At 40.3% G+C, this 14,452-nt stretch overlaps 1 protein-coding gene across 18 annotated transcripts in view; it reads left to right on the forward strand.

Annotated features, from left to right (window-relative positions):
* Positions 1–14,452, forward strand: part of psd3l (pleckstrin and Sec7 domain containing 3, like) — a 130,724-nt gene that overhangs the window by 91,057 nt on the left and 25,215 nt on the right. Inside the window, exon 1 of one of the 18 annotated variants that reach the window (XM_083568096.1) lies at positions 11,991–12,721. The exons of the other annotated variants lie outside the window; for them this stretch is intronic. Coding sequence (XP_083424222.1) covers positions 12,551–12,721 — 171 coding nt within the window. The 5' untranslated portion in view covers positions 11,991–12,550. Of the gene's footprint in view, positions 1–11,990; positions 12,722–14,452 lie in introns of those variants that run through there. 18 annotated transcript variants of the gene reach the window in all.

The following is a 14,452-nucleotide window of genomic DNA, read 5'->3' on the forward strand; positions in this document are numbered from 1 at the left end:
TCTTTCTTTCTTTCTTTCTTTCTTTCTTCCTTTTCTTTCTTCCTTTCTTTCTTTATGCCTGCTTCTTTTTCTTTCTTTCTTTCTTGATGCTTGCTTCTTTCTTTCTTTCGTTCTTTCTTTATGCCTGCTTCTTTCGTTCTTTCTTTCTTTCTTTCTTTCTTTCTTTCTTTCTTTCTTTCTTTCTTTCTTTCTTTCGTTCTTTCTTTATGCCTGCTTCTTTCGTTCTTTCTTTATGCCTGCTTCTTTCGTTCTTTCTTTCTTTCTTTCTTTCTTTCTTTCTTTCTTTCTTTCTTTCTTTATGCCTGCTTTTCTTTCTTTATGCCTGCTTTTCTTTCTTTATGCCTGCTTTTCTTTCTTTATGCCTGCTTTTCTTTCTTTCTTCTTTCTTTCTTTCTTTCTTTCTTGAAAAGATGTTGCACTTCTGATCAGAAGGTTGACAGGCACATTAGCACAGCTCAGTAGTATAATATAGAGTAAGTCTGTAAGTTGCTCTGAAAAAAGGCATCTGCCATAAATAGAAATGTTAATAGAAGGTGGTAGCTCAGTGGTTATGTTGTTGACTTCTGATCAGAAGGTAGTGACACATCTCACCACCACCAAGCTGCTCCTGCTAGACCTGTTAGCACGGCCCTTAATCCTCAAATATTAAACAAATTAGATAATCGTAAGTCTGTAGAAGGCGTCTGCCATTAGGAGATCTAGATGTAAATAATCTGCTTTAATACTCCGTTAACCTTTGACCCAACAGCTGGGGCCCGGGAACGTCTTCACCATGCGGAAGCATTTATACGCAGTGTATTAATAACAGCTTTAAGCACCAGCGTTCACCAGTCATCCAGTGCTAGCTGCTAATCCTAATCCTGGCTACTGGTCAAGCAATTCTTTGTATCATGTTTCCATGAATAACAAAGGGCAAAGGCTGACCTTTTCCAGTCATTACAGTCCCGACGTCCCTGTAATCAGAGCCCCGTCCCTGCCGTCACTGTAATGAGCTTTTTTTCTATTTTGATCTGAACCACTTGGCAGCTGTTTAAAAGCTGCTGACGGCCAACAGTTTGTTCATTTATCAGTCTGAATTAATGGGATTAGAGAATAAAACATTATGAGCAGATTGGAAGCAGGCTGAAGCAGGCTGACATTGATTAATAAGAGGTAATGAAGATTTACACAAATCCCACACTGTAACAGGTAAACAGACTGGACTTCATCTAGGATGCTTTGCATGTAACTCATGGTGTGTATTGTACATCGTGTTCAGATGTGCGGGTAAACACATTGGTAGCCAGGTACTTCGGATAAGCGTATTAAGAGTAGATGCCCAGCAGGGGGGTGTTTTCAACAAACAGAAAAACAAACAAAACCACTTTTACTTTTTTTTTTTTTTTTTTTAAGCCAATATGTAGCTGTGTTTAAAGCCGATGTGCCCAAACTGCAGTGCGAGCCACTTATTCTCAAATCCCATCGTCTACTGCATTACACACACAGCATGAAGCCAGAGCTGCTTTCAGTGATTGGTGTCCACAGATGTCAAGCAATCTTTCCAGAACTGAATCCGATCACTCTAATCAGTGGTGTAGAAACACTGACAAATCTAATCAAAAATAAAAAAATAATAAAGTCAGGAAAAGCTAATGTGTGCAAACCAGTTGTCCAAATATTATTACATAAAATTCAGTGCTTCAGCTATTTTCCAAGCAGACACACTAAGTGACTGAGCAGCACATTTGCAGTTGATTTTATAATCGCACTACATATTCCCCACCCCAAGACCTGAAAATGACAAAATAAAAATACCAATAAAACTATTTTTTAAATCAGAGATGCATCTTATATTTAGTTTTTTTTTGTTTTTTCGTGGGTTATTTATCGCATCATTTTGGCACAAACCTTGCCGATGTATTAATCACTCACGAGGTACTTTTACTGGCCTCATTTGAAATCAACTCGGCATCACTACCTTTTTTGTTGCATTGCACCTCGAAGCACAAAACACCGGAGTTTATTTTGGACCCTCATTCAGATTTTTTTCAGGGCTGCAAGTATGTAATGAATTTGTCATTGCGTGCTCATGGAACTCCGGTGCTCTTTTCGGCGCACCAGTAATTATTCGTCGAATGGTGATGAAGCATCGAGTTCATTTGTATTCACTACGCGGAGAAGCTTTTCCTGCCAGGTCAGATGATTAGGGGTTTATTGGGAGAAATAAAAGCAATTTGTTGTTCTTTTTTTGCCCAGTGCTTTTTGTTTTCATTGTAATAGGGATGTGCATCTCCATAACTGAGGCCGATGGGATTCGCGTCTCGATGCATAGTCAAAGATACCATACAGTCAAGATACATATGAAGCAGCTACTGATGCGATGGGAACCGATGCCCCCCCCGATTTCGATTGAAAAAAATATAATGCTCTGCGTCAATATGGTGCATTTTTATTTCTTTGATTCAGACAGACAGCAACTCGTCGATTTATTGAAGTGCCTTCTGACGTCTAACTCATTGCACTTTCACAAATACGCCTTTGTTGTGTAAAATAAAAGAAATAAAACCAGACGTTTTTTTCCTGTTGTGTCTGCAGGAAGCTCTACCTCTGCCATGTTAATCTGTATTCTATGTGACTCTCAGGACACGCCTCGGTCTCCGTAGCGCTCAAGAAACAGTTTAGTGGTTAGAAATTAATCTACATATCAAATATTGTTTCCAAATGATTGGTCATTTTCTAAATAATAAAAGTAAAGCACATGGGTACATTTTTAGCTTTTTTGTCAATTAAAAATGTTCATTTTAACGACAGAATTGTTGTTTTGAATCAGCGTATACTGTTTTATAAGACACCCTTTGCACCCCCCCCCCCCCGCCCCATTGTTTTTAATTGCTCTTAATCTACGTCCTTATTGATCAGGAGGTTCAATACAACTCGACATTTACGGCAATGGTCAGATGCACGTCTCCAGAGCGACTTATCGCATGTGTACAACTAAGCGCAGTTAAGGGTCTTGATTAGGGGTCCTTCAATTGTAGTTTGATGGTGCTGGGATTTAAACTCGATCTTCTGATCAGAAGTTCAACCAGAATGGCTTCTATTTCGGCAAATTCCATCATTTTGCGAATTCTGCCTGCAACAGAAGCGAGGTCCCTCCTCGACACTTCTCTTCATATTCTGCTTTACACTGCACTTCATCCCTAAAGCACAGCTCTGTTGAGTTTGATGGCCTGCATCTTCTGGCTCTGCATTTTTTCCAGGCTCTAGTGTTATTGACTTTCCTTAGAGGTCAGAACTGCTCCTTTTCTTTTCTTTATGGCTGCTTTAGAAGAAATTCCATGAACAGGAAAAATATTAGTGTTTTACTAAAGAGCCATCAAACCAGCGCTGGGAGGTGAGGGAGCGTGAAGCACTCGGATATTGATATTCTTGTTAACTTGACAAATCAGCAGCACAGTCACTGTAAGTTAAATAATTGCCTCAGCCGACAAGTCGGAAAGTCTTGGGGCGAGATTTCCACTTGTTTGAACTTAATCTGCATCGTAAGCACTCATATCAGGAGTTTTTGAAAAGATCTGTGCAGCTCTAACGTATTTAATAGTCGCAGTTAAGAGCATGAAACTAAATGTAGTTCCTGTTTGTTTGACTTAAGAATAATGTTGATTACAGTAAGATCAGCGAGAAGAGGAGATCAGTGAGAAGAGGAGACGTTTGTAGGGAACGATTATACATTTATGTGCAGCAGTTTAAATGTAAGGTCTTGGAGGTGGAAGGTAACGACTGTATGACGGCAGCTTCATAGGTTAATTGTTTTCCAAGTTGACAGACTGAGGCATTTCACAGGGCACGTAGGTGAGGCGGGATCTTCCTTACCAAATCTATTTTTGCCGTGACATGTAATGTTGTCATTTCACCATAAATACATATAATTAATGTATTTTACTGTTTTTCACTCTTCTTGCTTTACACATAAACAAAGAGAATCACAATGATGGAAATAGATTTTTGATAACTACTTCAATTAATTAAAACTTCAATTAATAACATGTTGAATTGATGATGACTTGTCAAAAACAGAGTAGCTGTGAACCTGGTGTAATTGTGATGTCTGAAAGCTTACAACATATCTGTTTTCGGATTTACATCCAAAGTGGGCGGGACTTATTTCATATGTTACATTGTTTTTTAACAGGGTCTGGCCAAAGTCTCGGTTCTGGACATCCTCTACGTGATTTCTTGACACAAGTACACACACACACACACACACACACACACACACACACACACACACACACACACACAGTTGTCGCTTCCACTCTTGATGAATTAAGAGAGAGAGAGAGAATTATTTAATAAATGGATGGATGGATAGGTAGGCAGAAGGATGGAAAGGTTGATTAAAAGATGGATAGATTGATATATAGGTAAATTATTAATTATTCAGATAGTTGTATATGCTGTATAAATGATCAGAGAAACAGGAAGCCTTTATTTGTGTCTCTGTAATAATTACTGAGGTCATTATTATTCAAATGCTTATGTATGAATGCTGACACTTTTGTTCAAACCAAGTCATTACAGCATTATTTAGAGCTCATTAGGGCCTAATTGGAGTCGTGAGGAATCGTTATTAACTCGCTACTCATTATAAACCCGTCTCTTATTACGCTTTCCTTGTCGGTTTCTCCGGCGTTTCAGTTCACACGTCCTTATATAAACCCGCATTTGTCCTTCCGTGACAGAATGTCTTACATGCTCCAAGCTTGCCATTTGATGTATTTCTTTCTTTCTTTTTTCGGTTGCATGAAAGAATAAGAAAGCTCTGATGTCTCACATCCACCCAAGGCTGACTAACCATTGCTTTAACGTCGTGCTGCTCGCACCAGATGGGCCGAGCTGCCAGTGTGGGGGTACTGCATGTGCGGTACGCCTGGCAGAAACCGCCGTGGTCACGATGGAACCGATTTGCACACAGCGAACAATTCCTGTTTAAATCCACCTATTCTTGCATCGCGCTCGGTTTTGGCGCCTTTATCTTTTAGCGTCAGTTGCGTTTGCGTGCCCGGACTGCCCTTGTGGGAGCACTAGAAAACTGCTTTCCCCTGGGTGTCGGGTTGAGTGTATTGTTAAAGTGGCTGTTTAATACAGAATAAAGAGCTACCTGCTGGGAAATGGAGGTCAGGCTGGATGATGGCATGTGTGTTTACAGATGTGGCTGTAGGACCCCTGTGTATTCGTTGAGTTTGGGTGTACATTAGGATTGTTTGCTTGTTGTCCTATTTGTGTAGGGCTGAGGAAAGAGAATGCCAGACAGTGTTTTGTAGGCTGGGTTCAGGGAATAGTAGTAGTGCCTATTCGCTTAACACAACCAAATTGCGAATTCTTTGATGCCATTTGATGCCAAAATTATTACTTTTTTCTTTTCATCCCTGGTTTTAAACGTATTTTCGGTTGCTTCTAGTATTGGCGATGGGAATTTTTTTTATATAAAAAATGTGTGAGAGAAGGGCTGAAAAAAAATAAATAAATAAAAAATCGGTACTGAAATTTCTTTTAAAAAAGAAACGGTATTGAATCATGAAAATGTGCTAAATGAAATAAATGTGAATGCTTATTTAAACAATTACATAAAAAAAAAAAAAAAAAGAGAGAGACTTAAACAAAACAGCACGTTGCATTAGTGATTCGCCTCTAGAGGCTGCTCTTGTATTGTATAACACAACCCGGAAAAACTGCTGCTAAATCAGTATGGATTTTTGACGAAACTTCCAGCAATGTTCTTTCAGAACCGATGAAGCGTTCCCACTCTACATAAAAGGTACTGTTTAAACATCATAATGTTTATATATCGCACACAAATAATTTAGAAATTCCTCTTTGTGATGTTTACGTGCTTAGGTGGGTACAGTTTGCTGTGAACATTAGTCCTAAAATCTGTCTTTAGAGGTGTAATTCTGTGTCGTCTTTTCATTCTATCTCGACCTATATATTAAAATAGCATTGTATATCCAAAAAAAAAAGAAAAAGAGTGTGACAGATTTCAAAACTAATTCTGCTGTCTGGAGGATTGGGAAACCTTTCTATTTTTATGGAAGCGCATTACTCAGACCTCTCTCTAGTCATCCTTTGGTGTTTTTCTTCTTTTCCTGCCCTCACACATGAAATATCTTTGTGCTGATATGTTTTGAATGAAGCCACTGCTGTCAGTGAACCTGCCAGAGAACGCATCTGTTGTTGTTTGGATTATTATTAGCATTTGTTTTTTCAGAGTAGCCATGTACAAATTTCAAGTGTCTTCTTTCAGATAAGGTTGAAAGGTTTTATATAATTAGGATGAACTCTAGGATTAAAGATGAACCGATTTATCGGTTTTTACAGATTAATTGTCACAGATAGTAGCCGGAGCTATCTGCAAAAATTCATACGGATAGTTTTTCCGGGTGCGTCCGTTACTGGAGTGACTGAGAAGGTCCGCTGTCATTACAAGAGCGGCCTCTGGAGACGAATCACTGATGCCACATGCTGTTCGTTTTTACATGCGAGACTGCGCGCTGCATGGAGAGCGCTATATTGTAAAGTAATACCTCGGTATTTGTGACAAATGCTGAAATTGATGTGTACCGAACATGGTAGTGTTTTCCAGCTAACATGATACTCTTCATGCATCTGTTTTACTCATAAGTGTCATTGCAAGAGTCCGAGCATGCGTTATTTTTTAACCGAAGAGTACCGAGATATTTAATATTTATTATTTATTATAGTTATAGCTATTAATTATTATATTCTTGTTTGTTTAATTTAGCACATGTTCATGATTCAGTAATTTTTTTTTTTTTTTTTATTAAGTTCAGTCCTATGTTAAATATATATATATTTTTATCCAGTATCCATTTAAAAAACAATCTGTTCATTAATCAGTTATCAGCAAGTCTGAATCAACTTAGTTATCGGTAAAAATTTACAATTGGTCGATTCTCTGCCCGATCCATTCTGTCAAAACGTTCACGAGTTTGAATTCCCGTCGTCGTTCCTTTCGATTACCTGGGACATTTCTTAAACGAGGAAGACCCTAACGCTTAGCAGCGTTATACAGTCAGCAGCATGTTGAACAACGCTCGACCCCCTGGAGACCACACGCTCTCTGAGTTTACAAGTACGCTTACTTGATTGAGTGCCTCTCAAAACAGTAATACGTCACTGTAATGTGTGTGCTTGCAGCATCTCCGAGCCTTTTCTATTGATTTATCGTTTCGGAATGGCAGAACCATCCTTCCTTCGAATCGCTTTAACCGGCGTTTCGGCTTTCATTCGAGAAGGATTTGGACCCGATTCGCAGTCTTTGCTGAAGTAAATGACAGCGTACGGCTCTAAAGCAGTCTTGTGTTTTCCCCCAGCAGCTAATTGCCCTCTTCACTTGAGAACACAAGCAGCTCGATCTGCTCGACACAACAATAGCACCTCAGCGCCAGCAAACAGTCCTCCCACATGTTCCGCACTATGCATCACCGTAGCTCTGACACGGCCGATGCCTCTGCACAAACGCTGGCTCCCAGCCATAAATTGTTCTATCACACTACACCTAATGTATTCTAGGCATTTATTTATTTATTTTTTTAGATGGCAATCAAACGAAACCGAACACGCCGTCGGTTATTTGATGGCACTTTTTATTCCATAGTTTGTATTAAACATTGAGATACCAAAACAGCCTACAGACCTTTTAATAGTCACTGATATGTTTCCTGAATGTATTCCTGTCGTACCAGTAGTAACACAAAGGGATGATTCAAACGCGAGAGGAACAATCTCATTCACAAAATAGCAGCTCTACAGAAACCCTTAGTGAAGTCCTGAGAGACCTGAGGATGAACTCGTGCTCTTCTGGGGGAACAAAAATAGTTTGGTGTTTTGTTATACAGTCAACCCCCGATAATTTGCGGTTCGGTACTTGCGGCTCGGAAAATTTGCGGGTTCTCTTTTGGAACCTGACTAAGTTGCGGTTATCTTAAAATTCGCGGGAAACCGCAGTGGGACCGAATTTTCAGGAACGTTAGGAATAACATTCTATGTTTTGACTAAAATATTTCATAAACATTTGTTAAACACTATTGTATTAAAGTGACATTATGTCTGCCGGGGTGCCTCCAAAATTTGCAGATTTTCAGAACTCGGGGGGGGGGGGGGGGGGTCTTGTTCCGAAATATGAAAGGAATTCTGAACCAACATGGCTGCTATTCCATACTTTAACACCGTGCAATTCCATCTGGACTACGGCTCATCGGCGCTGACTTCACCGTAGAACAAGACGTTGAGACGAAGTCCGAGCTCTCGTTGTTTGAAGTTTATTTAGAGACAAAATTGTCCTCTGTAGTGCTATCTGTAGTATCATAGAATGTCCTGCCCAGTCACTGCTCAGAAATCCTTTTGAACTACTCTGGGATGAACTGGATTATAAAAAATCTCCAACTAGTGCAGAAGACCTTTTGGCAAGCTTTACAAAAAATTTCAGCAGTACGTTTGGAGAAACGAAATGTCAGAGAGCGTATAAAGCTGTTCATCATGCTAAGGGAGGATTTCTCACAAAAAAAATTGTGAAACGTTTGGGCATTTATATATTTGTTTGCTTAAAGGAAATCACCATATCGTTAAAAATGTGTTGCATAGAAACGAAAGGAAAATGCGTATTTCAAAAACTGTAAGACTCCAGACTTGTATATGATCGAGAAGAAAGAGAAACGTTGGTCCTGCCTGCATCTTTCTCATCCTAATGATGCTTTTGTATTTATTTTACGTTAATATGTTAATATTTCGACATGTAAAGCGTTTCAAATAAACAGCGACTCGTTTCCCGTCTGCTTTTATAGTGCTGATGATGCAAACTCGTTCTCTCGGTAAACTAGTTCATGCTTGTTGCCTGAGGAGCCTTCATTTTTTTTTTTGTGCGTTCCCGTGTGTCTGCAGAAGTGAAACAGATGGACAAGATGATGTATTGAGCCACTAGCTCACTGTTCATATTCAGGCATATTGTCTGGCGAGTGACTTGCAGCTTTATCCAACCTGTAGATAAAAAAAAAACACACAAAAAAACACTTTGCTCAGTCTGACACTCATAAAAAATCCCCCCCTTGAAGCCATACGACAGGCTGGATATATTCCTCTTTATTACAAACGGCTCTCTTTTTTTTCTGCCTAAACAATATTAATAAGCTCACACGAAAAGGTCTGGACATTACACCAAATTCATAATCGTCTGCTTTGGGGGGAGGGAAAAAAATCTCGTCTATATTCCCTTCACGAAGGTCGTACAGATAGTGAAATAAAAGCGCTCCCTTATAATGAAACGTTACGGTCTTTTCGTCCTTAACCCCCGGTTCTTGATTCGCATGCCACTTTAATAGAATTAGTCTTGATTATTCATGGGAAATGCGCCGCTGTCTCTTCCAGCTGTACATTTTCACAGATCAGGCAAATTTCTGCCCTTAATTCTTTCCCCGAACGCCCAATGAATGATTCCCTGATGAGCCAAATTGCACTTTTCTCCTTCTCTCTGTACCTAAAGCCATTACTATGCACCATTTTTTACCTCCAAATGGTCTTTCCGGTACAACAACGAGGCTGCTTTGTAATGCTTTAAGACCAGAACACTTCCCATGCGAGAGCGGGAATTCGTCTCCGGCAATAAAACCGGCGCTGGTTTTATAGATTCGACTCACTTTTGAAGGGCTGTCATTTTTCTTGAACTCAGCTGCGTATTACGGCGAACGTCAGACCGACGGCTTTGTTGAGAAGCAGCCGACTAAAATCGGTCAGAAAGTGGCCGGGGTTCGGGAGTCGAACCGCATCAATCTTAAATTGGGATTTTTACCCCCGGATCCTGCACATGCGTACGAGTATAATTAGCTCGTTCGGCTTCGAGCGCAGCGCTGTCATTAGTACCAGGATAGCCTCCATTGTATTGCATACATCCACAGAATTAACGGGATTAGCTTCCTGAATTATTGATTTTGAATTGAAAGCCGAATAGAAAGTGGTGTCGAGTTTCTCTGTATTATGCATACCGCTGCTTTATATCATCCGTGTGGAAGCTTTTATATCCTATTCGATTATATCGCCAGCTAGCTGTAAGCATTGTAATGCCAAAAAATTATTATTTATTTTTTTTGCTCAATCATGTTCCACAACAAGTGTCTTTTTTTACACCGTCTACAGCAGGGGCCCCAAACCTTTTTCTGTGAGGGCCACAGAATTTTTTTCTTTCTTTATCAACCCAAAAATAATTTCCTCCAGTCTTCTGGAAAGATGTTGCACTAGATTTTAGAGTGTGCTTATGGATATTTGTGTTAATCAGCCACAAGGGTGTCAGCGTTCCAAATCATCACAAAGGTGTTCAGAGCTCTATAGCAGCAAGATCTTCCTCTCCAAAGAATGTAAACCAGTTTTTTAAGGAGCTCACTTTGTGCACATTGCCATGCTGGAACAGGTTTTGGGTTTCCAAGTTCAAGTGAATGTAAAATCTTAATATAGCACATCTAAAGACCTCCTGTACAATTGAGTGCCTCCAGTTTTGTGGTAACAGTTTGAAAAAAAAGACACCTATAGCAGGAAAGGTCAGGTGTCCCAATACTTTTGGAAATATAGTGTAGAGATATATATATATATATATATATATATATATATATATATATATATATATATATATATATATATAGTCTATTAAAAGAGCATTATTACTGTCATAATATTTATTGCTATTGAAAACTGCCGATAGCTACTGTAGGTTGGATCGTACTTGCCGTTAATCGAAAATCAACCATTTTTAAAATGGATACTAGATTAAAAATCAAAAACTCCGCGAAAAAAGGGTAGTGAACTTTATTACAAAAATTAAAGCATTACTGAATCATTAAAATGTGCTAAAGGAAACAAATATAAATTTATTCAAGTGGCATCAGCAATTCCCCTCTAGAGGCCGTTCTCGTAATGACAGCGGACCGGAAAAACTATCGGTATAGATTTTTGCCGATAGTTTCAGCAGTCAACTATTCTAACTAACGGAATCAGGTTTATTGGCCAAGTGTGTTGGTTCCAGCTGTTAGTGACTCTCAAAGTACAGACATAAATAACACTATACATTCAGCTTGGACTATACAAGACAAAAAGAGACAAGACAAGAAAAAAAACAGACTATACAAAACAATACAGACAATGTGAGACAATATAGACTATAGAATTTAAGTGTCTCGACCTGTATTAATAACCAAGGGAAATCTTAGTTTGGAAAGCCGGCCTTTATTATCAAATACTGATGTGATATAAGTAAAACATATATTTCAAATACAATTTTCTAAATATATCTTGTCGTCCAATCGAGTTTGCACTCCCTCCTCTCACGCAGTGTTCCCAGGAAAGTCAGGAAATTCATGTTGATGACTGACAGAATGCATAAATGATGAATGAATAGTAATCTGAATTGGATTGACCAGCTAAAAGTTGGTTTGGTTTTCCCCACCATGCCCAGCTGCTGCTGCAATTGTATTTGTTTGTGGACTTAAGCTTGTAAATGAGATTTTGTTAGGTATAATGGAGATACTTTAGGAGTGGTTTTGCGACAATAAGGCTGCATTTACACCAGGGCTACAAATAATAGTCTCCTGCTGCTGTTTGCGATCGTTCCCAACTTTTGAATCCGTCCTGTTATCATGCATCTTCATAGGGTGCATGCGGTGGAAGCTCACCTTGATAAATAAATCCGATACGAGTGCTCAAGCAAACCCTGATCCGGACAAAACCGGGCCGAAACGGAATTGCAGGATTTTGTAGCCGCATCTTTTTTTTTTGCTGGGAGGATTTAAAAAAAAACTAAAGAAATCGCCACTGTCTTTCGGTGAACATCCTAAAGGGTCTATGCACCATCATGTTCCATGTCCCCCTCGTGTGTGATCCTGCATTCTGCTGACTGAAATCCCACAGTGTGCACATTAATAAGCCTGACGCTGAGCCTTGTGAGGGTTGCGCCGTCACTGTTCAGACTACAACCGAATCTCTTTTCAGCATTGGCTTCATCACGAAGGGGAGGATGCTACTCCTCCCCTCTCTTTTCTTTTTTTTTTTTTCCCTTCCCTCCCTCCTTATTTTCCTTTCCTTTTTCTCTCACTCTCTCTCTCTCTCTCTCTCTCTCTCTCTCTCTCTCTCTCTCTCTCTCTCTCTCTCTCTCTCTTTCTCTCTCACTCTCTCTCTCTCTCTCTCTCTCTCTCTTTTTGTCTCTCAAACTCCTAGTCAGTGTCGTGTTGCTTCCAGGGGAACGGCAGCTCCGAATCCAAACACTAGTGGACAGGATGCTGTTTTGAAGCGAGCACACGCACAGAGAGAGAGAGAGAGAGAGAGAGAGAGAGAGAGAGAGAGAGAGACGCATCAGCGCGTGCTCGGTCAACTGCCTTCGCTCTTCCTACACGTTCTCTCCACTGCTCTTCTTCATTTTTTTCTTCACCCCGTCTTTGCTCTCAGTTTTGAGGGGACGTGAAGCTTTCTGTTTTCCGTTCATCTCTGGTGAATCGTGAAGCTCGTTGAGGAGATGATCGGGGTAAACAGCGTTCAGGGCACCGGGAAGGTGCGCATGCGGGCCGGCGGTTCGGTCAAGTACAGCAGGGAGGAGTCGGTCCGGCGGCAGCCCCAGCACCGCTCCAAATCCCTCAAAATGTCCAACTCCACCGAATTTACCAGCGTGCAGCCGAAGAAGGACAAGGTAAAAAAAAAGGAAAGGGATGAAAGAGCGAGGTTTGCTTGTCTTTTTGAGTGGCTGCAGTTTTGAGGATGTATTAAGATTTGATGTCTCTGTCACCAGTCGCTGACGATCACATGTTGCTGCCTGTCTATTTATTTATTTGTTTGTAATTTGCTGGAATGTGGTTTTATCACTGCACTTTCCTCTCTGAGTGAAATGTAACCTTCAAGCAGCGACCGTCTCAAGTTTGATGGATGGCTCTGACTGTGACTCTTTCTCTTTTTTTCTTTTCTTTTCTATCTGGCTGAAAAAGGGGGAACCGGATCGATGTGGTCATGTTTGTCTGCCACCTTGTTTTCTGAAGGCATTCCTAACCATATCCGATGCCCCCCTGCCCCCCGCCCGCTTTCTCTGTTCAGTCTTTACGGCGGCACCAGACGTGAAATATTTTTTCGATCACGTACCACGTTCTCCTGTTCCCCACTCATCCTCCCACTCCTCCTGCAACACAACACCTCCGCTTGCTCTTAGTGCCACTTAGTGTGTTTCCTTCTACACTTCGTGTCCCAGTGCGACGGCTTCGAACTGTGACTTATACAATCAATTGTGCATGAGTATATAATGGGGGGGGGGGGGGGGGTTGGGGTTAGTTTGCTAACTAGGCTTGATCTCAAGGTGAACAGAACTGCTTGTTCTGTTTTTTTTTTTTTTTCCTTTTAATTCTTTATATTATTTGGGTTTTGTTTTTTATAAGGGAATTTCCAGGACACCACCTCGGAGCGAATCTTTCAAATTTTTTATTCTAATGGCGGGTCCCGTTTTTGTCTTCACAGCCGAACCCGATGCTGTCTATGTGTGCCTCAAACAGGGGTTTCATCCTCAGCCCAGGTCTCCTTCTGCCACCTGTCAATGCTAATTGTGACCAGAAGGGGGGGTTAAACATACAGTCATGATTAAACCGCACGGTTATAATCAGGTTTCGATACCTTTTAAAGGTCACATGCCCTTTCCAGATGCTTGCTTTCTAGAGCGCTAGCGTGCGAATGGAAGAGCTGCAAGCATACGCCGTGTTTCCTCGCGTACGATTCGGTTATTTGCTCGATCAATTCATCGCCAAAAAATAGCTTTTGGGATTTGGGTTGGCATGGGATATTCAGAGATGAAAGAGACAATGAAAAAGGCTTGAGTCCTTTGTGTCCTGATATGGAAAGGAAATGCGCTTAATGTGTTTCCGTCTTGCTCAGTGTGCCCAATGTAAAACTACGAGCATTCTTACTCGTACGCTTGTATGTAATATCCGCTTAGTTTATTAAAACCTTGTATAGTATAGTAGAAAAGATCGTTTTTGACTCTGGGGATGAGACTCGGTTAATGTGGGACATCACGTCATGTTGCACTAAATCTTCTCTTCAACTACACACATCTGCCAGAGTGTTGTCTAATTAGGGATCAATTCGTTATCATCAGGGATTAATTAATGCGATTATCTTTTCAGGATCAGTAGCAGCGCTGGTGTAACAGAGAAAATCACACACGATACTTCACAGTTCAAATCTGTTCTTTTTTTTTGGCTGCTGATTTAATGTTCTTCTACATCAGAAACATCATCGAGAGATGCTGAGCCCAAAGCTACGTATTTTTCTGAGTTATTTTCATATTGATATTGTTTTTTCTCAGTCTGTATTAATACACCATGTAAAAGAAACATCTCGCCCAGGCTCTAAATTAAACAGTATTACCTTATATTACCTA

Source organism: Silurus aristotelis (genome assembly GCF_946808225.1).
Source record: "Silurus aristotelis genome assembly, chromosome: 18".
Lineage (NCBI taxonomy): Eukaryota > Metazoa > Chordata > Actinopteri > Siluriformes > Siluridae > Silurus > Silurus aristotelis.